This window comes from Phocoena phocoena, chromosome 6, assembly GCF_963924675.1.
Source record: "Phocoena phocoena chromosome 6, mPhoPho1.1, whole genome shotgun sequence".
NCBI lineage: Eukaryota > Metazoa > Chordata > Mammalia > Artiodactyla > Phocoenidae > Phocoena > Phocoena phocoena.
This window is the reverse complement of record NC_089224.1, coordinates 82102169-82127878: the sequence shown is the minus strand read 5'-3', so window position 1 is coordinate 82127878 and position 25710 is coordinate 82102169. Positions and strand designations below refer to the sequence as shown.

At 49.9% G+C, this 25710-nt stretch overlaps 1 protein-coding gene across 1 annotated transcript in view; it reads left to right on the top strand.

The window, feature by feature from the left end:
* GABBR2 (gamma-aminobutyric acid type B receptor subunit 2) overlaps positions 1 to 25710 on the top strand; it is a 365224-nt gene that overhangs the window by 275896 nt on the left and 63618 nt on the right. The window contains exons 9-11 of the mRNA XM_065878972.1: positions 2801 to 2881; positions 7079 to 7229; positions 10137 to 10269. Of these exons, the coding sequence (XP_065735044.1) occupies positions 2801 to 2881; positions 7079 to 7229; positions 10137 to 10269 (365 nt within the window). The remainder of the gene's footprint in view (positions 1 to 2800; positions 2882 to 7078; positions 7230 to 10136; positions 10270 to 25710) is intronic.

Below are 25710 nucleotides of genomic sequence, written 5' to 3'. Positions count from 1 at the left end.
GCTGGCAGGAATCATACGGCTTGGGCACACCTAGGGCATGGCTGCAACACAGCTTCTCACACATCACCCATGCCTTGAGCCCACAGCAACTGGGGAGGAACATACTCAGGGACGCCTTCCTGGAAGAGGTGGATAGAGTTTGGACATGTTGGTTTGGTAGAGGAAGGGGAAAGCTACCTTCCAAGCAGAGGGACCATTGTGGGGAACAGTGGTAGTAAGAAAACACAGGGAGTGTTTGGGGACCTCACAAATAGCTCACAGTTACTTTTGTCGTGACTCAAATCACTACAATTTATTGAACACTTCTGTGAGGCCCCAAGCCAGAAACTGCCTATAGTCTCCTCTTTAGTCCTCATAGGCACTCTGAAAGTTGAAATTTTACCGTTACAGCCATCCACTCACAGGTCACAGGCTAGAAGGGAAATATTACTGGCATATGGGAATAATTTTACCCACCCGGTAGGGCTGGGTGATGCTGCAGTCACTAAACTACAAGGTCAGAGATTATGAATTATTTTTTAATCTTTGTAACTCCAGCCTTCAGCACAGAGCCTAGAACATAACAGGCACCCAGTGTTTATTGAATGAATGAATGAAGTGATTAAACTAAGGGATTTAGTATAAACATCCTTCATCGCCCAGATGTCCAAGGTCAGCTTGGTCAAGGATGAGGACATAAGCTAAGCTTCCTCCACCTACGCTGCTGCTTTTGAGGGATTCTTTATTATGAAATACCTGGGCCTGGCATGCAGTAGGCTCTCAGTAAGTATGGGCTGAATGACCAGCAGCCCTGCTCAGTATGGGTGGGGAAAATGCTCTGAATTTAGAACTAGGGGAGTCACGTTCAGGCACCCGCTTGGTCGCTGCCCAGCACTTGGCTCTGAGCGTTCACTTAGCTGACATGAAGCTCCTCCCTCACCTGTAAACTGGGGTGAATTATGCCTGATTCAAGGTTTGCTATGGAACCCTGAATGCAGGAATGTGTGAAGCCCCCCACCCCACCCAGCCTCCAAGCACTGCCCCCGGGGAGAGATTACGGCAGTTATGGTCATTGCAGGAGGCGGTGCCATGGGATGGATGGTACAGCAGGTGTATGAGTCAGAGGGTCAGGCTGCGCGGCTGGGGGCGTGGTGAGTTGCCAGCCGCACCACCGCCTGGCTCCTGATGATTTATTCCAGGCAGCCTGCATATTTCATGTGCTGCCTCCCCACACCAAATAAATAAATCAGGGCCTCCTCCGCTGAGCAGCAGGAGCTGATTATGGCGGAGACTTCAAAAGGCCAGAGCAGGGATGCGGGAGCTCCCAGCAGAGTCTGCTGATGTGACATTTAGGAGCTGGGTGACCCCTGCAAGTGACAGCCGCCTACACAGCATGAGGCCTCCCAAATGGCAGGGAGACCTTTGCAGGGAGAAGGAAGTGACTTTTACAGCCCTGTTTTCCACCCCACAGTTAAAGGAACGCAGGCAGAAGTGTGGCCTGTAGGATTCCCTGTTCCGTTTCCTGAATCCTTATAAGGAACCAGCAGCGCACCTGCGTCTCTGCAGAGACATTTCACTTAGAGCCAGAGGCCCAGCAGGCAGCTCCTCTGGCCACGTGCTTGGAATTCCTGCTGCTGTGTCGCTTTATAACCCCTGGGCATTTTGAGAACCAGGGTCTGCAGCTCTGGGTACCTGCCTGCCCCGCCGGTGGGCAGGTGGGCACTCCTCTCTGTAGTTATTACACTCAGGAGGCACAGGTGGCCTGTGGAACTCAGCCCAGGACTGTCACCTCTCAGGGATCCCATTAAGGCAGCCGCATGTCAGGGAAGAGCACGGCTGTGGGAACAGTCCTGGGTTTGAACCTGGACTCTACTCTTAGTATCAGTGGGGCTTTGGGCAAAGCCACAACCTGCCTGAGCCTTGGTTTCTTCATCTGTAAAGTGGGACTGAAACCACTTAACTGCCCACAACTGTGAGAACTAAACAAGAAAAGACATCTAAAGGTGAATCCCCTTGGCCCCTCCCTGCCCAGTCGCCACCTTGTCCAAGACTGCGCTACCCTGGGAGCCCCACTCTCTACGCCTTGCCTTTGGCTCTTTGCCTCTGACCCCACCTTTCCCTGATTCAGCTTCATCTGTCATCAGTATTCCCTCACAAGCCTTGAATGGATCCTCTGTTCAAAGGGCTTCTTGTCCCTGTCTTGGTGGCATGTGGCATTGCTGGCCAGCTCCCTTGTGAAATTGTCCCTTTCCTTGGCTTCCAGGGTGCCCACTCTGTCCTGGCGTCTTGGCCCATCTTTCCCAGTCTCTTGTAGCATCTTTGCTCTGCCCACCCCCAGGGCCTGGATGGGGTGAGAAATAGAAATGATGTTCAGTAAGGGGGGAGGCTTACTGCCAGAGGGATGATGTGTTTTTGTCTTCAAGGCTCTCGGGCTCTCCTGGGGCAGGGGGAGCAGAGTGGTCCATGCACTCCTAGAGGGCAGACCAGATGGCAGAGGAAAGTTACAGAGAGGCCATTCAGCTAATGACCCCAGAAAGACTTGGTCACAGGCAGAGAGTCCAGTTATGGGGGGGAGTAGGCTCCCCATCTATACATGTACAGCAAAGGATGGGTGACCAGTTGATGAGACGACGTGAGAGGGTATTTGTTGCAGCCCAGATCAAGGTGGAGGTTTTGTGATTCTACCTGGAAAAGGCACTGGGGAAAGGAAAAGCCTGCAAGAATATAGCCAGAGCCTGTGGGGGAGCAAGAGCTGGGACAGGAGCGCCCAGACAAACACAGGACTTGGATCTAACCCGCCACTGTCTCTTGCTCCCCGCAGACAGCAGGGAGGTGAAGGTGGGAGAATACAATGCTGTGGCTGACACACTGGAGATCATCAACGACACCATTAAGTTCCAAGGTAAGGCAGGTGGACTTCTCAGAGGAGGGGGCCTGCTCAGGTGCTCCCAGTCCTGCATATTGTTGAGGGTTGTGGATAAGCTCAGAGTCCTTGGCTCTGTGGGGAAGAGGGAACATCCTCTCCTCTCAATCCATGCACTCGCTCACTGAGGACAGGATACCATCACCACATGGGAGCTGGGTTCCAGCCCCTGGGATGGGGCACTGGAATTTGCATGGAGTGCTGGCTCTCACCAAAGCATCTGTGTTTAAACTGTTGAACGGCCAGAAGTAATTCTTTTTATGTGTGGCCCAACTAAATTTTGCTGTGTCACCTCCTCAGAAAAGACATGGATGGGCTGGTAATAAGGCCTCTCCACTTGCTGCTCTTCCTGGAAAACCATTCCCTGTCTTCTGCTGGAGAACTTCTCCTCAACATCGAGACCCAGATCAAATGACACCTGCTCTGTTCAGCCTTCCCTGATGCCCCCCAACTGAGTTAACAGCTCTCTTCTCTTTGCTTCCACAGTCTTTTGTCTCTGCTTTTCTTATGGCCTCTGTCACTTTGCATTGAAATTAGTAGGTTATTGGACCATGAGCTCCCTGACTGGATCCTATTTGAGTTTAAATTCCTGGCACCAGCCAGGGTCTGGCACATGTTGGGGGCTCAGTAATATGTGATGAAAAAATAATACATGATTGATCAAGTAAATGAATGAGTGGGTGGGTGAATAAATGAATGAAAGGGTGAGCATATGAGTCAGTGAGGAACTGGGTGGATGGATGGATGCATGTGTGGATGGGTAGGTGGGTGGATGGATGGATAGACGGACAGCCTCATCACGGGGTGGCTGTGGAGGAAGCTGCCATACCCATAGCATCCAGATGCTGTTACTTTGATTCCACTGGGAATGCAAAGAACAGACAGCTGGCTTTCTGCACCTGGAGTTCCTTCTTAAATCCAAGGCTACCAAAGAAGGCTCTCCCATGAACCATTTGGTTAGATTTTGGATCTGTGGGATTCCAGTAAGCTCCAGGTGGCCTCAAAGAGGAGGTGTGGTCTTCACAGTCCCAACTGAGGGAGCTGTCACCAAGCCCGTAGTCAATTATTACCTCATGGAGCCACAGAAAAATTCTGGAAATGGGTGGATAAGTCCTGTCATCCCTGTTGTACAGATGAGAAAAGGGATCAGAAAACTCCAAATTCACACAGCCTGTGAGAGGCAAAGCCAGTTCTAACCATGGGAGTCTGATCCCCAAGATAGGGCTATTCGCTCCTGGACGCAGGAGATCTGGGTTTGCTGAATAAGAATTCTGGGTTTACAAATTGAAAGAAAAATTCAAACAAAATAAATAAGAGACACAAAACAGAACTGAGAGGAAAAACATAAAAACAAAAAAAAACCCAGCCAGGAAAATAGCTAGTTACAGTTAGGAAGCACGAGGCTAGGATAACACTGAGGCAGCAGCTGTTACAGGCTTGCCTCCTGCTCTCAGAGCTTCCCTGCACCGCCCGGAGGGCGGATAACCAGTCTCTGAACCCAGAGCCGAGCCAGGACACCTGGGCAGAACCCAGCTTTCCTGTCCACACCCTGCCTGGGTTCAACTCTCACTCAGACCCCTGCACCAGCCCCCCGTGGGTTTTACCCACCTATCACCAGTCTAACCCCCTCAAGTCCATTCTGCCCTCAGTTGTCATGTCACACTGAAGAGGCCCACACAGTCCCCATTGCTCACAGCGAGGGGCCTCTCCCTGGGGTGGTTCTAAGACCTCCAGGAGGGGACCCCGCCCCACTTCTCTGCCTGCTCTTTCAGGTCTCCCCAGCCACAAACTGCTGACATTTCTGCAAATGTGCCGAGACTTCACCATGCCTTCGCCTGTGCTGGGCCATCCGCCCAGAATGCCCATTCTTCCATGTCTTCCTAGTAAACAGCTAACTACTTATCTTCCTGTCAAGACTCAGCTCCCACATCATCTCCATTCTGTAGCCTTTCCTGACCCCATCTGGTGGAACTGCACTCGGCCGCCTGTTTCCTGCTCAGGCCTCCCTGGGCCTGATGTTCGCACACCACCTGGACCCCATCGCTAGAGGCACTTTGCATAGTGATTAAGGCACAGGCTTCAGGGCTAGGCAGATCTGGGTTCAAATCTGTCCAGCTTTGCTACTTACTAGCTATAAAAGCCACTTAACACCTAAAAACGTGTTCCCTCACCCCGTAAAATGGGAGTAATCTTCTCTACCCATGAGACTCTTAGATCAAGTGAGAAAATCTCTATTAAAGTGCTCAGCTCATGGTAAGCATTCAATAAATGTGCTTGCTACTGCCTTTTTTTTAAAAAAAAAAAAAAAAAACATGGCTAGTGTGTAAGTTCCCTGAGGACAGGAACTGTGTCTTGCTTATCTTTGAATCACTGGTGCCCCACACCAGGCCTGACAGTTGGAAGGTGATTATCAATGATGATGCCCATCATTAATGAGGACGAATGAAGGAAGGATGGTGATGAATGGATGAAGAATGAATGAATGGATTGGGTGGGGAGCAAGAAACAGGACTGCTGCTGTTACTAACACTTCTGATAAGCTGTTACCATTTGGCTTCCATAATGACTTAGCTAAGATGCACGGTGAGAAGGTGCCATTTTGGGGGAAGACAAGGTGGAAAAAGAGATGTTGATTTTCTGAAGTTGTTTCTACACAAACTAGTGGTTATAGTAGTCACATAACCTTTGATCCAAATCTAGCCCCCTTGCTTAGTGCCCAAAGAGGAGCTTATTTCCACCAAGAACTCATGGGCACTCACAGCTCTTGTGTTGGGGATCCAGAAGGTGCCTAATGCAGCCCAGGCTATGTGGGGGGAGGGGGGAGGAGGACAGGGAGTGGGAGGAAAAATTTCCAGGTGTTGAGCTTTTATTTCTGGAAGCAAGAGATGGTGTTACCTGTATCACCTTGAGTCTGCTTTTGCCCTGACTTGCGGCCCTTGAGGCCACTCTTATAAGTGTTACTTTGCATGTAAGTGCTTAATGCTTTACATTAACCAAGCCAGCAGGTTTCTAGCTGGTTTTGAACCTGACAGTTCCCTCTACTGCTTAGATGATTCAGACTCTTTTTATCCACTGATTGTTTCCAAACACATTTGAACTTGCTAGCAGAGTTTTTTAAACAGATGTGCAGGGGAATTCTCAATCCCTGCCACCACATCTGCCCATCCTCTGCCTGTCTCCTGGGAATGGAGGCATAACCTAGGTTGGCACCCGTGGCACAGCTGTGGTGGGGTCATTGTGACCCCTGGTGGGTCTCCCAGGTTTGGCCACTCTTGAACATCTGACCGATTCCACACTGGAGGGAAAAGCTTCAAAGTGTCACAGTTCCACAGCAGAAACCTGACCTGAAATAGCAGCTGAGAAAAAAGGGATCTGCAAGAAACAAGAGGTGGGCAGGTGAGGAAAAGGGTGTCCCTGCATCTTTCCTCCCAAACCAGCCGGTACCTGGTAAATCAGGACAATTTTGCCACCATCCATAAAGATGAGTTTGCTCTGAGGCCCTCAGGTCTCCCCCAGGTGCCCTTGAAGAATGAGCAGAGACATCTCTACAGTCACACAGCGGGATGGAATCCCACAGTTTCTGTCCAGTCCTGGCACAGCAGGGAGGGGAAGGCATGCCAGTAGCTTCTGCCTCCCACAGTAAGTCTTATGAAAATGGAAAACCAGAAAGAGCTTTTATAGCATAATGACCTTGAGGCAGAAAATCCGCAGCCAGAGCACATATATGTCTCCACGGAATTGACAGGCAAGGTTTCCACCCTGTTGAGGGGTGGCCATTATCATGTGTTAGAGCAGAGTCCTTGAGAGCCCAAGCCAAGTTCCTCACCCCAAAGACAACCAATGGTACCTACTCACAGCACCCAGCCCTGCGCCTTCTAAGCCACTGGTACCTTTGGGGAATAAATGGCGATGGGTTTTCAACATGGTAATTAGACCAAATTCTAGTCTTCTAATGGCGATTAAATGCATCACGAATCCCTTATTGATTCTGTTTAGAGAAAGAAATAAGTCCTGGCTTAGGCTCCCTACTGGCCAACCGCTGGAGCCCGCTCACCCAGTGACGTGTCCTGCACAGTTTGTGCACAGGTGGTGGGCGTCAAGGGCATCCAGGCAAGGATGTTCTTGGGGACTGACTGTGCGCTGAGCTCAGCTGATGCCTTTTCCTTGATCTTCTAGGATCTGAACCACCAAAAGACAAGACCATCGTCCTGGAACAGCTTCGTAAGATCTCCCTACCTCTCTACAGCATCCTCTCCGCCCTTACCATCCTGGGAATGATCATGGCCAGTGCTTTTCTCTTCTTCAACATCAAGAATCGGAATCAGAAGTAAGTCACTCATGCCCTCCTCTTGGATAGTGCTTTCTGGGTAGACAAGCCTCATAGACAAAGTGTAGGAGCATCACATAACACGTTCTCCAGGGGCACAGAAGTTACTAGGGCAGTTTTCCAAAGTGTGCCGCTTAGTCACTGGGATGTCATTAGATGTTTCATGTGAGTGTGTGTGTGCGCGAGCGTGCGCGCACACACACACACACACACACAGGCAGGAGCACTGCTTGCACAGGAAGTCTGGCTTAAACAAAATTGAAGGGTCCAAGTCCACAGGTCTTGGAATTTTGGCCATGCATGTGCACTGTGTGGTGGTCCAGGAGGAGAAATATAGAAGCAGAATTCCCCAAACATCTTTGCCCCACCCACCAGCATCTTCAGGAAGCACTGCCAGAGGGAGATCACTGAGTTCAGTAAGGGCACTTCCCATCCATACAGCATATCACAGCCCAGGAAGCGCCTCCTTCATCATCTCGGTTGACCCTCGAATAACGACCGCAATTGCACATGAGAGCGCTGGCTCGATGTCGGAGGGCTGGAGAGCCCCGTCCGAGGCCGCACTGCTGCGTGTAGCAGAGCCTATCCCCTGGGTTTCTGGCCTTGATCCCTTTTCCCCCACGCGTGCCCTTCCCTCTCCGGAGGAGACCAACTCGCTTTCCGAGTTATTCTGCCCAGCCATGGGTAGTACGGGCCACCGCCCCAGGCGGTGGTGTTTGCCGAGCACAGCCAGCTTCTTTGGTTTCCGTAGAAATCCCTGACCCCTGCTCCCTGCCTTGTTGTGGGAGTGGCTGAGCAGGGCTCAGAGGGTGGGCCTTCACGGGGGGTGGGGGGGGAAACAGCCTCGGTGCCGCGGCGCGGCTCTGCTGTCATGCCCAGAAGGCACACAGGGCGACCTCCTGGGCTGCAGGGACGAGCGCAATCCCAAGAGAAGAGGTTTTCCTTCTCTCCCTGCTTGCCAAGGAGGAACTTGGCGGCTCTAGAGCTTTTGTTGTCATTTTGGGGTTTGTTTTCTTTTTGTTTTTGGTAGCAGCTGCTTAGGTCAAACCTGTTTGCTGAAAAACAGAAAGTTGTATTCACCTGTTGTTTTATTTATCACCGATAACACAAATATTGCCTCCAAAAAAAATTGAAGCAACTCTGATCTACTCTGTACAAGCCTTAAATGATGACCATGCATGTTAGCACTCGACACAAGGCCCTGGGCATGTGGTCAGCTCTTAATGTTAGATTCCCTTCCTGCAAGCTGCAGTAGTTTTTGTCATAACAGCAAGTTGTCCCTGTCATTAAGACTATACTCCTTTAATTCCTAACTACCCCCTCTTGGCCTCCTGGGGGGAATTACCATTACTCTTTCCAATAGGCTGGCTTCCATGTGAATTTTTTTTTCCAATAAATTTATTTATTTATGTATTTATTTATTTTTGGCTGTGTTGGGTCTTCGTTGCTGTGTGCGGGCTTTCTCTAGTTGCAGTGAGCGGGGGCCGCTCCTTGCTGCGGTGCGTGGACTTCTCACTGCTGTGGCCTCCCTTTGTTGCGGAGCACAGGCTCCAAGCACGTGGGCCTCAGTAGCTGCAGACGCAGGCTCAGTAGTTGTGGCTCGCGGGCTTCAGAGCACAGGCTCCGCAGCTGTGGCGCACGGGCCTAGTTGCTCCGAGGCACATGGGATATCCCCGGACCAGGGCTCGAACACTTGTCCCCTGCATTGGCAGGCGGATTCTTAACCACTGTGCCACCAATGAAGTCCCTGTGTGAATTTTTTGACTGGCTTTTCAGATTAAAAAATCTACAAAGAGATAGGAAATAAATGTCACTGTTGTTTCAAATCCCCCTCTCTTCTATCTTCCTTAATGCTACTCATCCTTTAAGGTCTACCCCATCCAGGAAGCCTGCCTCAGTTCTGGCCTCTCCCCTCCTTGCTTCCTATGGTAATAAGAATGAAGGGGCCTTAGCGGTTCATGGTTTACAAAAGGACCTTCAGGGACCCAGTCCCCTCTCAGCTTCACATGTGTCCTAGGCAGTGGTATATGTGCTTTTATAGGTGAGGAAACTCAGTCGGCTAATTGCCTTGCCAAGGGTGCACCTCATGAGGTCACAGGGGTGCTTGCTGGACTCAGGGCTTTCAATTCAAAAGCCCATGAGGGGTCCACAATTTACAGCTGGCTTTTTATCACTCTACTACTTTGACACTGAATTTTTAAATGTGAAAGGATTAATAGAACTGCAGAATGCAAAAGAAAATGCTCAGGGAACAACTGACCATAATTACAATCTGCAAAAGAACACCTGGACCATGGGGGCACCTGAAAACCCAAGACATTCTGAACAGATTGTGCTGGGGGAGCCAGACACATCTGAGAGTAAATTCCAGCTGGCTGATGGTTTAATACAGCCTGGTGAAGACAGGGGGAGGATGGGGGTGGGGACTCCATTGTCCATCTCCACACCTGGTACCGGGAGGTACCATGCGTGTGGCCCTCTTTGTGCTCAGGACAGTCCATCACTGTGGAAGGTTGCTGAACATAGATTAGAATTCTCTAGATTTGGCTGTCTTCCCAGCCCCAGCCAAAAAAAAACCTGTTGACTTAACATCTTTGTGTAAACAAAAAATTAATGGTTGAAGAAGCCAGCAATACAAGCTGTCCCCAGAGAAGTGATAGGTGAACTTGACTGAGAAGACAGGAAAATCAACAACTAGAAATCGATAGCATCGCGGTCCTATAGTGAGGGGGAAACAGCCCATCAGAGGAAGCACAGTCTTGGGGAGAGGGCAGTGAAGGAAACCAGGGTTTCCATTCTTCTCTCCTTCTCTAGCCTTGGTGACAAGATACACATTCAGAAAATATTTGCTGCAGGAGTAGCTAAATTAACAGTTCTGCTAACTATAGTATTTCTTTCTTTTGTCAGGCTGATAAAGATGTCAAGTCCATATATGAACAACCTTATCATCCTCGGAGGAATGCTTTCCTATGCATCCATCTTTCTCTTTGGCCTGGATGGGTCCTTTGTCTCTGAAAAGACCTTCGAAACCCTTTGCACCGTAAGTCATTCTGCACATTCCAGTGGTTTGTGATACAAGGTTTTCTTGGTGACCACAATCACCAAAAACACAGATACAAACCCAGAACTGCATGAAAATACATGAACAGGCAGCAGACAACTTGTTCAGCCATTCAAGCAGTTCAACAGGGCAGCGCGGTATAGCTTTCAGACCAGAATGGACTTAAGTATTGCCTGTAAAATTAAGAGCCTGGATTTAACAGGCTGTTGCTAGAAGACAGCCCACTGAGAATGATTGAATAACCTAGAAAAGCAAGGGAGAAAAATGCCCACCCAGGCACTGTGCCTGGGGTCAGAGTCAGGGCTGTGTAAGAAGGAACAAGTCTGCCCACCAACCTTGACGGCCATCACAGAATATAAGGAGAGATGTTTGTATGGATGACTTTGAGTTGTACAGAAAAGATCGCTTTCGTTATTCTCTATTTAACAGCAGTGTTTCTCAACCCTTTTTTTGCTAATTGCCCCCATAAGGAGCCTTTTTAGGCTTTTTTTTTCTAATTATCCCTTCTTGAAATTTCAATACCAAAGATATACTGTATTTCTGTTTATGTACTGTATATATACCTGTAGTTTCTATATAAAAGAGTAATAATTTCTCACATTCAAGAACCAGTGTTGTTCCCCTTGGGAACTATATCACCCCCATTGAGAATGCATATATTTAAGGAAGCCCAAAACAGTGTAATTTATTTACTATATTTTAGCAATGTTATTTTGAAAATTAATTAACATGTTTAAAAATGTTGTTGCCTAGTTATTGTTGTTATTAGTTGTTTTTCTTTTTAAGGAGTTTGTACGTTAGCAGTTAGCAATTGTGTAGAACTCAGTTGAAAGTATCATTGGCTTACTTTTTAGGATGAGGATGGCCAGTTGGGATTTATTTCTGGACTTTACTGTGATCTCTTAGAACTGGGTAGGACATGCAGTAATTCATCCAATTCCCCGCCTGGAGGACCAGAGCTAGAAGGGATGGTCAAAGGATCAGTGTTGACCAGATTAATCCAAAAGCAACTCTTTTGTTATTGCTGTTTTCTATTAAGGTGTTAAGAGCAACGTAGGCCCTTTTTTGGAAAGCAGTCTCTTTTAGATTATATTTGCTGCTCTGTAGTCTTAGTGTCGCCCACTACTGGATGATCATAAAGTAAAGGTTGGCAGTGAGGATTAAACAAGTGGAGGACCCCATAAATGTGCTGCAGGTCACCACACACACCTTGGACTTTCGGGACTGCATTGGGTCTGTCAACTTAAAAAACATGCGCAACGTGAGAATCGTGAGTTAAGTTTTATCTGGGACAAAATGAGGACTATAGCCCGGGAGACAGCATCTCAGATAGCTCTGAGAAACTGCTCCAAAGAGGCCGCGGGGAAGGTCAGTATATATGTGATTTCGGTGAAGGGGGGGAGTACATGCAATCAAGCACAGATTTTTTGCAGGAGGTTACTGCTAGTCATGAGGAGCAGACGTCACCATGAAGGATTCTAGTGCTTTTCTAGATATAAGGAGATATAAGAATTGGAATCATAAAATTGGCTCCTAAAAATATCTAACTATCAGAAGACCTGTTCTGCCAGGTTTTCCCAGAGCACAGAGCGCCTCATTCCTGCTCTCCACCTGAGCTCCTTTCAGGGGGTGTTGAAGGTCAGCAGGTGCAGCAGCACATGATCTAATCCTTGTAGGGGTGGATGGCAAGTGCCAATTTGTAGTTGACAGATCCCCAGACTCTGAGACAGCCCGTGGACTGGAGGGAAGTCCCTGGAGCACGTGGTGATGCTCCCCTGATTCCTGCAGATGATGACATCGGACTGACTCTTGTTGATAGCCAGCTTCAGCGTGAATTGTCAAGCAAATGAGATGTCCCCAGAACTCGTACTTTGTTTGAAAGGTTCCACTTGAGAAGTGCGTGGTCAAGTCCCCAATACCCCAGGGGGTCCCTGGGGTGCTCAGGCATCCTTCCCTCTCTGGGGTGGACCTGGAGGGCAGTCAGGCCCCACGTGCTCCAGAGCTCACCTGATTGAAGCTTCCTACTCAGAGTTTTTTATTCTGCCCTGTTTCACTCTGCCCTTCTGGGGGTTAAGGAGGTGAAGTCGAGTCACAAGTCCCCCACGTGCCTGGCATCAGAGTGCTGGAGTCAGCTTCCGAAGAAGTTGAGCCACTCAAAAGTCCCTGTGGGTGTGGGTTAGCAGTTTGTGCCCTCAGAAGTGTGACCCTCTGGCACAAGGATGGTGACCGCAGCTTGTGTCTCGCTCGCTAGAGGCGGTGTGAAGCGCTTGAGGTCCCCCTCAGTTCTGCATCAGCACGACTTCTGTGCCCTGTGGGGCCTTGTGAGCTCATGGGTGCCAGGTGTGTCTGTGGTCAGCTTTCCTGGGCAGTAGTGTGGCCCGAGGGAGGGGCTGCTCCCAAGGCACCCTGAAGAAGCTAAGCAAGGGGTTTCCCTCTTTCCTCTGTCCCTGGGGACGCCCTCCCCAAGTTTGAGGAGACCATGACGACGGCAGTAATGAAAATGGTTCCAGGGGCCGGTTTGGTGACTTCTCATTTACACAGTGCTCTGATCTTTTGGTGGCTCCCCGAGAGCTGAGGGGCCCACCTTGATCTACTGGCCGAGAATCACGGGGGCAGAGCTCCACTTCAGTCCCTCCCAGCTCCTTGTTGCCGGCTCCTGCCACCTGGGAATGCATCCACTGGCCCGAGGTCCCATCTTGGGTGCAGAGACATGAGGCCCAGCCCTTGGAGAGTCTCTCCCTCCCTGAAGGGAATTCCTGCCATCTCACCATGCTCACGAGCCAAAGGCCGTCAGAGCACAGGTGCTTCCTGGAGTTTGCCCCGAATCCTACAGACACTGGGCGACGCAGGCTAGGGAGCCCAAACGAGGACATCCCCACACCCGGGTGTTTTCTCTTAATGAAGCCTGACATTCTGTTCTGGGAGTCGTGCTCATTTGCGTGAGGGGAAGGCTGTCCTGGGAAGCCTGGCAAGGCGGTATGAATAAATCATAAAGCGCTTTACAAATCAGCATTAGCTGGAACATGAGGGCTCTGAAGATGTTAGGGCCTGGTTCTCCCCACCCTGAGGATTCATTTATTTGTAGTCGGGGCTGTTTCGGAGGCTCTGCAAGGGGAAGCCCACATTCGTGACTGTGGAGAAAAGGCATAGATTAACTAGTGTGGATTGAATTGGGTCAGCACAAATGTGTGCGTGGCTAAGACCAGGGTCACTTATTTAATCATCCCCAATATTGATTGCTCAGGAAGGGGAACCAAAAGCTCTTAAATTTAGAGCCTAAGTGCACCCCAGTGGGTGCAATGTGGGTTGTCCACCTGCTATTCCAGAGGGGTCGTGGCTCCTTTGTTTCACTTGGCGCCTTGGATTGTGTACTTTCTGGGCCTAGGAGGCCCCCAGTGCGGTGAGCACAGGTCTTCAACAGCCTGGGCTTGACTCTCGCCCCCTACACATACTACCTCCGGACTGTGGAAGTGACTTAGCCTCTCCGGGCCTCAGTTTTGTCATCTGTGAAATGAGCACAACAAATCCCTATGCGGGACTGTGGTGTGGGCTAAATGAGACAATTCAGAGGAGCCACCTGGAGTGTCAGGCAAGTAACGAGGGAGTGGGCAACTTTCTCCCTGCCACGGTAGAATCTCCTCGTGTCCCACACTGTTTCTGTAGGAAATCTCACAGGACAAGGGACAAGGTGGACCACGACGCCAGCTTCAGATGTGGAGTAAGAGAAGGCACAGTTCAGTCTGTTCTGCTGCCATATGAATGCCACTTTTTTCCCTTTTAGTTTTCAATATAGAAACTAAACACAGTGATAAACAGTAAACACCACCTCAGGAAGAAACCTGTGACGATCACGGGATTATGCCGCTCGAGGGGCTGTGCCTCTGCTCAGAAGGGCCGTTATAACTCGGACAGTGGGGTGGGTACATGTGTGAGCATGTGTATACACACTCACACACACACACAGAGCTAGGGAAGCAGTCACACTCAGTTCCCATCCCCCGCTCCCTCTGACCCTTTCTGGCATCTTCCCAGCCTAGTTGCACTGAGTCTTGCAAACAGCTCGCAGCTACAGCGTGCTGTCTCCCTGGACACTGAGTGGGTAGTGTAATCACCATAGCAACATGGCCCCTGTGGGCACGAAGCTGCCTATGAGGACAGTGCTGGGCGTGGGCCAGAGCCCCCATGCCAGGGGGATGGCAGGGCCCTCACACTCGCTTATGCAGCTCAGGAATCCCAGCCCCTGGCAACCCAGAGAGGGAGCGAGGTGGGTGGGGAAGAGAAAAGGTGCTCGCCTTCCTTGTGGAATCCTAGGCAGAAACCCCAGCAGGAGCGTGGAGGGGTAAGAAGGGACTCTGCAGTGAGGACGAGAAGACCCAGGTGGGCCTTTGATCCAGTGCAGGTCTCAACAGCTCCAGGGGCATTCAGGGCATTTCTGGGCGTGGAGGTGATCAGCAGTGCCATGTGAGCTCCCCAAGCCTGTGCCCTCATAAAATTCAGCATTCTCTGCTGTGATTTACCTTGGGCCAGCAGCCAGGTGAAGCCTTTCCTTCAAATCCCCATAACCACCTGACAAGGCAGGGTTCACTGTCCCCGCTTCACAGGAGAGAAAACCGAAACTCTGTCATACATGGCTAGGTGGCAGGACCAAAGTATGGAACTAGCTCTGTTGGACTACAAAGATGTCTGAGACATTTCATTCATTTTTTAAAGAAATATTTTGATTTTTTGTTAGCTGGTTTATACCAGGAAAAACAGGTCAACTAAATTCTTAGGAATGTGGGCAATATTTATCTCAACCAAAATTTTTGTCCAGATTTTTTTTAATTGGAATATAATTGGTATCCGCAGGGGATTGGTTCCAGGAAACCCCGCAGATACCAAAATCCAAGGATGTCCAAGTCCCTTATATAAAATGATGTAATATTTGCATAGGTTATAAGCAATCCTCCCATATACTTTAAATCATCTCTAGATTACTCATAATACCTAATACAATGCAAATACAATGCTATGTAAATAGTTGTAAATCCAATGTAAATGCTATGTAAATAGTTGGTGTGGCAAATTCAAGTTTTGGTTTTTGGAACTTTCTGGAAATTTTTTCTTTTTTTTTTTTTTTGCGTTACACGGGCCTCTCACTGTTATGGCCTCTCCCACTGCGGAGCACAGGCTGTGGATGTGCAGGCTTAGCGGCCATGGCTCACGGGCCCAGCCGCTCCGCGGCATGTGGGATCTTCCCAGACTGGGGCACGAACCCGTGTCCCCAGCATCGGCAGGCGGACTCTCAACCACTGCGCCACCAGGGAAGCCCAGCCCTGGAATTTTTTAAAAAATATTTTCAATTTGCTCCCTGTTGGTTGAATCCGTAGATGTGGAACCCACAGAAACGGAGACCTACTGTAATTCACATACCATAAAATTCACCCTGTTAAGGTGTATAATTCAGTCATTTTAGTATATTTATTCATTCATTTTTGATACATCCCCAAAGTATAGCATAGTGCCTGGCATATAAGAGAATTTCAGCCAGAATGCTTGCATTCAAATCCTTAGCTACACTACTTCCTGCTGTGTGACTTGAAGTTAGTTAACATCTCTGAGCTTTAGTTTACTCCTCTGTAAAATGGGCATACTCATAGGATTGTGAGGGTTAAATGAGATAGCGCATGTAAAGCACTTAGTGCCTGCCACATAACAAGATTCAGTAAATGCTAGCCATTATCATTATGAATGAATGAATGAATGAGTGAATGATGGGACTGTGTCTGAATAACTGTGTTCACCTCTGGACACAGCTAAGAGAGATACTAATAAAGCAGAGCAAACTTGGCATGAAGAAGAGGCTGGAAAACTGGGGTTGATGGCTGGTTGATTGTGTGTAGGTATGTCCATGGCAACTTCCAGCTTTACATGTCCTTGCTCTGCTAGATCTGGGTCGGGGACAGACTCAGGGCCTAAGTCAAAGCCAAGCTGCTGTACCTCAGCCACCTTGAGTGCTGAAAGGCGCCTCAGGGCAGGCTGCGGGGGAGGTAAGAATGACGCAGGTGGGATCTCTTGGACATGAGTCCCCAGTCACTGGAATCTGATGTGAGAACTAGGAGAAGCCAGTTCAGCCCAGGGCTGCTCTGATGGAAGCACCGAGGAGCGTGGCTCAGCTTTATCTCCCAGTTGCCTCCACTTGCTGAGATTCCTGACTCCTTTATTTTTTTACCTTTTATTAGAGTACATATACACATACACATTTCATAAGCGTATAACTCAACGAATTTTCATAAACTGGATTCAGCTGTGAATCCAGATCAAGAAACAGGCCATTGCCAGCATCCCAGAAGCCCTTCCTACCTGCTTCCAGTTACTATCTGCACCCCCCTCCCAAGAGTAACCACCACCCTAACTTCTGCCCACACAGACAGTGCTGCTCAAAGGGCATGTGAATCACCTGCAGACCTTGGTGAATGCAGATTTCGGCTCAGCAGGTCTGGGGTGGCCGGAGGTGCCGCAGCTCTAACAAGCTCCGAGGTGATGCTGATGCTGCATCCACAGACCACACTTAGAGTATGAGGTCAAGATTAGAACCCATGCTTAGTTTTGAGTTTGTCTCCTGGAGACTGATGATAAAAGGAAATGGAAGCACCAGAAACCCTGTCCCGTGAGAATCAGCAAGGCCTGTTTGGGCCAGTTAGGAAAGGTGATCCTAGCCCTCCACCCTGGAATCTCAGGAAGCAGGGCCATCCCATCACAGGATGGAGTGCTGGGTTCTGGATCCTGAAGCGTGCTCTCAGCCATCCACCCTGCTCACAAGAGGTATATGAATGAGCTCCGGATAGGCAGCAGCTGGGAAGGGATGGAATAGTGGGGGTCTGGATACTGGATTTGGAAGCACGACGTCCTCTTCCAGCCCTCCCAGAGATGCTAGGATCTTATAACTCTGACTCAAAAGGCAAAGGCTACCTGGGAACACCCAACTGGCCTCCCAGTAAGTTCAAGAGTGGTAGGAATTAGTGATGTTTTCAAGTAAAAGGCCATAAATGTCTGTGATATTCTTTTGCTTGGTGATTTTTTTTTTTTTTTTTGAGACAGTTGAGAGAGAATCTGATGTAAAACTGTGGTTTGGGGGCTATTTCAGCATGTGATCCCATGTTGTTGTGGCTGGCCATATGGTAAAGTGCTTTGTGATTTCAGAAGGTAGCCGGAAAGCTGGGCCAGGGGATGCCCACAGGCTTTGATGGTTACCTTTCCTGGCAGATTTAGATCACCTTAGGGATGTGGCTGAAGGAGCTGGTGTTGGCAAGGCCTGTTTGGGCCAATTAGGGTCCTGGACAGGCCATAGCCTCCCCACCCCCATCTCCTTTGTTCTTAGCCATCCAGGGTCTTCAGTTGTGAAGGGCTCCCTAGACCTCTGGCTTGCAGAGGAGGGGGCTGAGGAGGGTGCCAGGGGTGCCCCAGACCCTCCAGCAAATGTGCAGATGATGTCCCCCCATCCCACACACCCTCATGTGAATTACTGCAAGCCCCAGCCCTTGTCTTATAATTCATTCATGTGGTAACATTTCCCAGGTACCTACTGTGTATGAGGGTCTGCAGGCACAGAGCTGGACACAAATCACTGCCCTCGGGGAGTTAGCGTAGATGGGAAGATGGGGAGATGTAGTTAAACAAATAACTCCCATTCGGTGTGTTCTATGCTCTGATGGAGACAGGCCTAGGGGAGGGAGTGGAGGGACCAATCAGGGAAGGCTTAGAATAGGCGACCCCTCAGAAGGAGCTGCAGTTATTAATGGAAGTCCTGAAAGATGCCTCCTATTTGCTCACAAAGTTCCTAGCAGCTGCAGTCTCAGTGGCACATCCATCTCTCCTTCTGATTCCAGTGCTGGAATGGCTGGAAGAAGGACCTCAGTCCTTGTCTTCTTTGAAGAAAGAATTCAGCAAAGAGACCAAGATTGTGAAATAGAGACAGTGTTTATTAGAAGCAAAGTACGTGTGGAAGAGCACACAGGCGAACTTGGAGTGTGTTGTACACAATAGGGGCAGCTTAGGTTGCTTGTATGCGGGCAGTTTTCCAGTTGTCTCTGGCCAGTCATCTTGCTTGTGCCCATATTTGATCTGACACTGGGTCCTTCCTGGTGTGCCCACACATCTCTCAGCCAAGATGGATTCCAGCACAAAGGTTTCTCGGAGGTTGGCAGGACATATTACGGGGCGGCACTTCTTCCCTCCTTTCGTGCCTCCCCTACACTGAGGACCCCTTCTGTGCATGGGCCAGACTGGGAAATCCTATTGACCACAAGAATGAAGACATTGTGGTCACTTTGCCTTTCACCTAATCCAGGCCCAATGCTCCAGCTGGTCTCTTATCTTGAAGTATCAGCAGGAGACCAGTTGCAGCTGCTCAGCCTGGGGCCTATACACCTCCTACCTCACTTCCTCTCCTGCCTCCACACCCACTCATCCACACCTTCAGTCCACGGAGCCGCATGGAGGTGCACGTCAGCCCCCTCCCCAGCACACACCCACACCCCCTGCTACCACTGCCCATCTTGAGAATGCTGTGCTTCCAGAAAGCTCCCTAACCTCCAGTCACTGAGGTACCTGCGAGGGTTGTGTGGGGAAGGGGAAGAAGGGCCTCCTCCCTGTTTCGTTGCCTGAGCCAAGGCCACCAAGTACGGTTATGTATTTTGTGCACTGCACAAGGGTGTTGGCGTCAGAAGTGGGCGGGAACTGAATATAGCCTGCGATCTGCTCTCTGAGTCGAGTTCTTCAGCTGATAGGGTCTTAAGGAGGTGGGGGCCTTTCAGAAAGGGCCTTGAGGGGGTGCCTGTTGGAAACTCCTTCTTCTAGAGAGGGTGGCTTCCTCTGATTTGCCCCAGGTCTCCTAAGATGCCCCACTGGCCCTAACTTGGGTCCCAAAGTACCCTTGTTTGTGCCCAGAATCTCCTGTGAGCCCTTGAATTGTTCCCCCAGAAAGTTTTTGCTGTACTCTAAACTCTAGAAGGCATTTTCTATGCAGATCTTACTTAAAGGACACTGGGTAAGACAGAGGCTTCTGGAGCTGTTTCTAGAGCATGCTCTTCAGAGGCATATTGCTTTGGGAAACACTCCGAATCTCTTCACCACCTCTCCCTCCAGAAAGACAGGCAGGCCCTGGAGATCCCAGGCTGAAGTCTCACCTTTCAGCTCCAGACTGTAACGCCTCAGGGTAACGGAGGTCTGGGGCTTGCTTTTAGATAGTCTGGGGTCTCCTTTGCCTGCCTTCTCACTATTGATCATGTGGGGTGAACAGTCAGAATGAAACAAAAGGCGCTTTTCCGAACCTTTCTGGACAGCAGGAAAACGGCTCAGCCCCCAACATCCAGCCAGCCGACAAGGCTTCCTCCAACCCAGTCATCATCAGAACAGACCTGCAAGGGAGGCTGTGTGTTCCTCTTCCTGCTGGTCCCCAAAAGAGCCGTGAAAGCCCTTCACTCTGGCAAGCAGGCCTTCCCAAAATCAATTGAATGAGCAGCTAAGCAGAATTGCTCCGGGTGTAGATTTTTCTTCCATCTGGAGATGTTCTCTAATTGCTTTTTCCTTTTTCATAGTTGAGACTGAGATGGCCATTGCCTGCCTAAAATTCCTCTTCCCCATGGTTGCATGTCAGGTTGTGTGCAGAGGGGGCCAGGGGCTTTATGTCTAAGGAGAAAAAAGGAAAGACATTAACATTAGAATAAATGTGTTTAAGACTTTGGGAGAGAGAGTGAAGTAGCTGTTTGTCTTATGTTGATGAATCAGTAGAGACTTGTATTAGAGGTGATGTAATCATTAGAGAAAACAGAATCATTTGAGCCCTGCAGAACCTTCTAGTTTATTTGGCATCATAGAGTCACCCAGAAGGGAGATACTTGGGACGTCATCAAATGAAACTTCCCTCAGCACAGGAAGTGCCCCTATAGCACCCTGAAATGGGGTCCTCCAAGCTTGCTTGAATCCATGGAGTGATGGGGAGCTCACTACCTCCAGGACAGCATATTTCATTGCGAGGAAGGGACCACTGAGGCCATAAGCTCAGCCTTTTTTGCCATCCAGTTCTCCAGTTCTGTCTGCAGTCTTCCTTTCCTGTGCTTGCTCAAGCTCAGCTTGCACATTTTTGGTGATCTCATTACCACCTAAGCGGGCCCACCCAGCCCAATCACCCCCTCAGTGCTGGATCCAGAGATTTAAAGGTGGGCAGTGTAGGCCCTGCACCATCTCGTGGGAGAGGCAGGCAAGTAATCAAGTGGACATCATCTCAGAAACATGCATGACCAGCACAGCAGAAACATGCATGAGGACAGAAATCTCAGGGAGGAGGCAGCTGTGACCTCCTTGCAAGCTCTGGGAGGAGCTTCTCAGAGGAGGTGTCCCACGAATATGGATTTTGGAGGACAAATGAGAATCTGTAAAGAGCTTAGAGAGAGGATGGCATGATGAGTGGAGGAAATAGCCAGTGCCAGGCCCGCATCGTGAACCAGTGTGATGTGTGGGGACGTTTAAGCAGCGTGGAATTGCTTGGGTGTGAAATGCTATGTGGGCAGTGGCTGGAGAGATGTGGGTGGTGGGTGCCACACCCTGCCAAGAATCTGGAGTTTAACCTGCGGGCTCAATGGGGCAGTAAAGGGTTTAAACTCAAGGAGACTTGCTTAGATTTGCACTGGAGAACAGTCCCTCTTGGAGGTGTTTGATGGATGAGCAGCAGGTGAGGGGAGAGGCGGGAGACCAGCTGGAGGCTCCTGCAGTGGTCCGGTGAGCAGTGATAAGGAACTCGTGGACAAAAATCAGATATTGATTAAGAACCTCAGCCCTTTACATACCTTCTTTCATCTCATCCACACAACCACTCCACGAAGTCAAAGGCATTAGTTACCCCCATTTCACAGATGAGGAAACTGAGGCTCAAGGAGGTTACGTGACCTGCCCAGGTTCACGTAGATAGTGACAAAGCCAGGACTTGAACTCCTGTCAGTCTGGCTCCAGAGTCCCTGATCGTAATGACTAATCTGGATGACACCACAGGAACAGAGAGGAGGGGTGTACTAACAAGAGACATGGGAGTACGATGGTCATCAGGCATAGCCCTGGCAGCAAACAGAGCCCACCCCGGTGCTTCACAGGGAGAGACCCCAGTGAAGGGACCACCTACAGAGGTGTAGGTGGGGTTAAGGAAGAAAATACAGGTGTTGAGGCAACCGCAGGAAGCCCTCACCACTCCTAGGCCTCTTCCTGAGCCCAGAGAGGGCCAGAGCCACGTGAGGAGCCCAGCTGCCGCCAGAGACAGCACAGAAGCAGTGGCTGCAGGGAGCACATACCCCGTCTTCTCTCTCCTGGCCCCTCCCATCTCCTGATGGTGCCCTCCATCCAGCCAGAAGCCAGAGGGCAAGGGAACCTGGGAGGTGCAGGCGTGGGAAGGGCAGAGAACGGGTCTGGGGGTGGTTCAGCAGAAGGAGATGGGCCTGGGGACTGAATAGGAGAGTGAGGGTAGGGGAGGATTCCTGGGGGACTTCCAGGTCCCTAACTTGGGTGACAGGTGGATAGTGGCACCATCCCTGAGTCGGGAGGAAATGGAGCTACTCAGTGGAAGCGCTGATGGGCTCAGCTCTGGCTCTGGAGTGTGAAGGTTTTATGGGACACCTAAGTGTCACCTAGGTCTCCAGTGACAGTGGCATACGCAGGTCTGGAGCTCAGAAGAGAAATAGGAACAGGGAAAGAGATAAAGGAATTGTCAGCACAAGGAAAATGGTTGAAGCCTGAGAGTGGGAGTGATAACTCAGGGAGAGCCCTTTTAGGACAAAGAGGGTCAAGGACTGAACCCCAGGGTCCATTTCCATCTTAAAACAATGGTGGGGCTTCCCTGGTGGCGCAGTGGTTAAGAATCCACCTGCCAATGCAGGGGACACTGGTTCGAGCCCTGGTCCGGGAAGATCCCACATGCCATAGAGCAACTAAGCCCGTGTGCCACAACTGCTGAGCCTGCACTCTAGAGCCCGTGAGCCACAACTACTGAAACCAGTGCGCCACAACCACTGAAGCCCACGTGCCTAGAGCCCATGCTCTGCAACAAGAGAAGCCACCGCAATGAGAAGCCCACGCACCTCAACAAAGAGTAGCCCCCACTCATCACAATTAGGGAAAGCCCACGTGCAGCAACGAAGACCAAATGCAGCCAAAAATAAAACAAATAAAATAAATAAATTTTTAAAAAAACGATGGTGGAGGAGTGGAGAGAGAAAACACCTCCTTTGCACAGGGATGACCCTGAGCAGAGGCAGCCGGGGGTGGGTGGCTCTGCTGGTAAGGGTCCCACTCTCCTGCTTTCCAGAGTATTTCTTCTAGTGTTGTTTCATCATTGTCCGAAGAGCTGTCTCCAAATGGGATGTGAACCCACTGGGATCATCTTGTGGAAGAATGTATTACAGCCTTTGTTTACTTTTTTATGTAAAAAAAAAATGAAAGAAATTAAGCTTTACTAAGATTTAATACTCAGACTGACCCCGGGGCCCTGGCCCAGTGGGTGTGTCTGGTGGTCTCATGCAGGAACTCTCCTGAGAACGGAGTGGTTGGTCAGTCTGTGACACGAGCCAGCCACAGGGCATTGTGTCCAGGATCCCCAGGACAACCCCCCATCCAGTGATTCTCTAGGAGGACTCAGTATAGAATTGTACTCACAGCAATGATTAATTACAGAGGAAGAACGTAAAGCAAAATCAGCAAAGTGAAAAGGCACATGGGGTGAGGTCACAGGGAATCAGGTGCAAGCTTCCCAGAGCCTCTCCCAGTGGAGTCACACAGGGTGCACTTAATACCCCAGCAACAACTTGTGACAACACACGAAATGTCTACCAGGGAAGCTCACTGGACACTCAGCCCCCAGGGTTTTTATTGGGGTCCGGTCACCTGGGTACCCTCTACTGAGCACATACCAAAATTCCAGGCTCTCAGAAGGAAAGCAGGTGTGCGGCATAAATCACGCTGTTTGCACAAACCCTTCAGGTACAGAGTCACTCTTATCATTGAGGGAATGGTGGGAACCCTCCCCAAATCCAAGTTCTCAAACACCAGCTTAAGCAAACCTTGCCAGCAGGTCTTGGGCCTGCTAGGTTACCTCTTTTCTGGCCAGGCATCCTCACCCATTCTGTGCTTTCAGTTTATGGCAACATATTGCCATTTCCAGTTGCCAGGTTAAATTTACATCATCGAGTTTTTACTGACTTAACTCACTTGTATTATTGGGTCTTAATGAATTTGACCCTACAAAATAGACAAGTGGCCCGAAAATGATTATGCCAAAGAAAATATAAGTCAAAGCAAATATAATAATGCCAAGCATATTGGAGTAATACTTTAACCCAAAATAAGAGATCTTTGCCACATTATGAGGTAAAAATAACCATATTATTTCATCTCTTACCATCCTTTTAAAAATTTCCTTGTTCTGTATATGTTCGTGTTTAAAATTGTTTTTCTGATGGGGGACATGATCAAAAGGGCTTGGAGACCATTGGTCTTCACAATCATGTCAACCATTAGCTCTAAAAGTGTGTTGAAATCAGCCAGTTCTCAGGCTGGTCAGCTACTCCCCCAGTGTGCTGTCCCTTTGACAGCTGCCTCCCGGGCGGGGATGGACCTGATTGGGGTAAGGAGACTCTCCGAGGAGCAGGCGGCATGATGTGGGGGAGAGAGGGCTGGACTGGGTCAAGGCCTTGACTTCTGGGCTCAGCTCTGGAGCTGGGAGGTGTGGTTGGGAGAAATACCTTAATGCCTTGAGTCTCAGTTTCTTCATCTACAAAGGGGTTTTCTCAACTCAGTTGATGACTCCAAAAAATCACTCTGGTTTTGGTTGTTGTTGTTGTTGTTTTATTTGTTTGTTTTTATCATCGTATACTTAGTTTCTGGCCCAGTAATCCTTATTGAATGAACAGGTGAACAAATGAATGAATGAATGAAATGATCTGTAAAGTCCTGTGCAACTCTGATAGGCTAGGAATGTGTGATCTGGTCATTGAATAAGCTCAGGTCTAAATTCCGAATAATTGGCTCCTTCCCTGTCTCTATTCTGTTACTTTTCTTCCATCCTTGTTTTATAATACGGGTAATGACGTGGCCATCCTACACCTTCTCTAAAGTACTGTGATTCGTTCTTGCCTGTCTGAAATTTTTGAAATTAAAAAAAAAAAAAAGAAGAAGGTTAAGTCCTCACCCTTACCATTGTCAGCATTCACACCTCACCCATCTGTGTTTCTGAACAATCGAGGTAATGCTGTTGTCCTACCTTAGGGGGTTGGTCTTGCCATCTACCGAACCAGTTCCTACTTTTACAGATAAAATGGAAAGGGGAAATGCCCTGTCTCTGAAAAGCTAGAGAACCAAGTTGCTAAAAAGGCAGTGTGAAGGGACTCCCTGAAGGGAGCATGTCTGGGAACCTCCTACATAACTGCCTGCAGCCCTGGGCTGGATAGGAGCACTGAGGTGGGCAAACCTGCTGGGCTCTGGACACAGAGGGCCCGGCCTGTCCACTCCAGCCCAACTGTCTCTCTCTCTCCTAACGCGCCCACCTTCCTGCTATGTTCAGCTGAGGCAGGTGGGGACCTTTCAGGGGGAACTTAGTTCAACAGAGCTGAGAAAGAGCCAGGGAAAGACCATAGTCTAGAACCAGAGCTCACGGAGCACGCAGCCTTTTTGTCCCAGTGAGTGGGAGGCCCCAGAACCCAGTGGCATACAGCCCAGTCCTGGGCCATGATGTGGGGACCAACCTGGAGCTAGGGGAGTCTCCTGGTTCTTGGAGGGTATCCAGACCAGCCGGTGAGGGTGGACTCGGGAGAGGCTGGGGTCTGGCCACAATGGTAGTGCAGGTGGGGAGTGGGCATCCAGGAGGCCCCCAAGACCTAACAGGTGGTGACCCAGCCTGCAAGGATCAGGCTGTTGGCTCCTATCAGGGCTGGAAGTTTGTGGCAGCCACCAGCCCGGGGCTGGGGATCAGGGCACACTTCGGTGCTATGGAACAGCTGAGAGCCAGATAAGGCCTTAGTCCTGAGCAGGGACCCAGGCAGCATCGCTCCTCTCTCTCCAAAAGCATGAGGAGACGGGCCCCTGGTGGGAGTGGAAAGGTCACAGCCCCTCTCCTCTGGCCTTCCCCCTCAATGAGCAGCCCCTGACGATGGCCAGGAGCTGGGCTGGTGCAGCTGCCAGTCAGGCATCCCCGGGGCCAGTTCTGGCTGAGTTCTGCCCTGGTTTACCAGAGTGGCTGGGTCACTAGCGCTGGAGAAGGGCCATGCAGGCCTGTTGTCCTGCCCAGTCTCAGCCCCTGCAGCTCAGTGCTCTCCCCTCCCCGCTGCCCACAACCCAGAACCTGGGAGTCCTGTGGAAGAGGTTCCTGGGACTGCCTCGTCTCCTAGAGACTTGAGTGAGGAG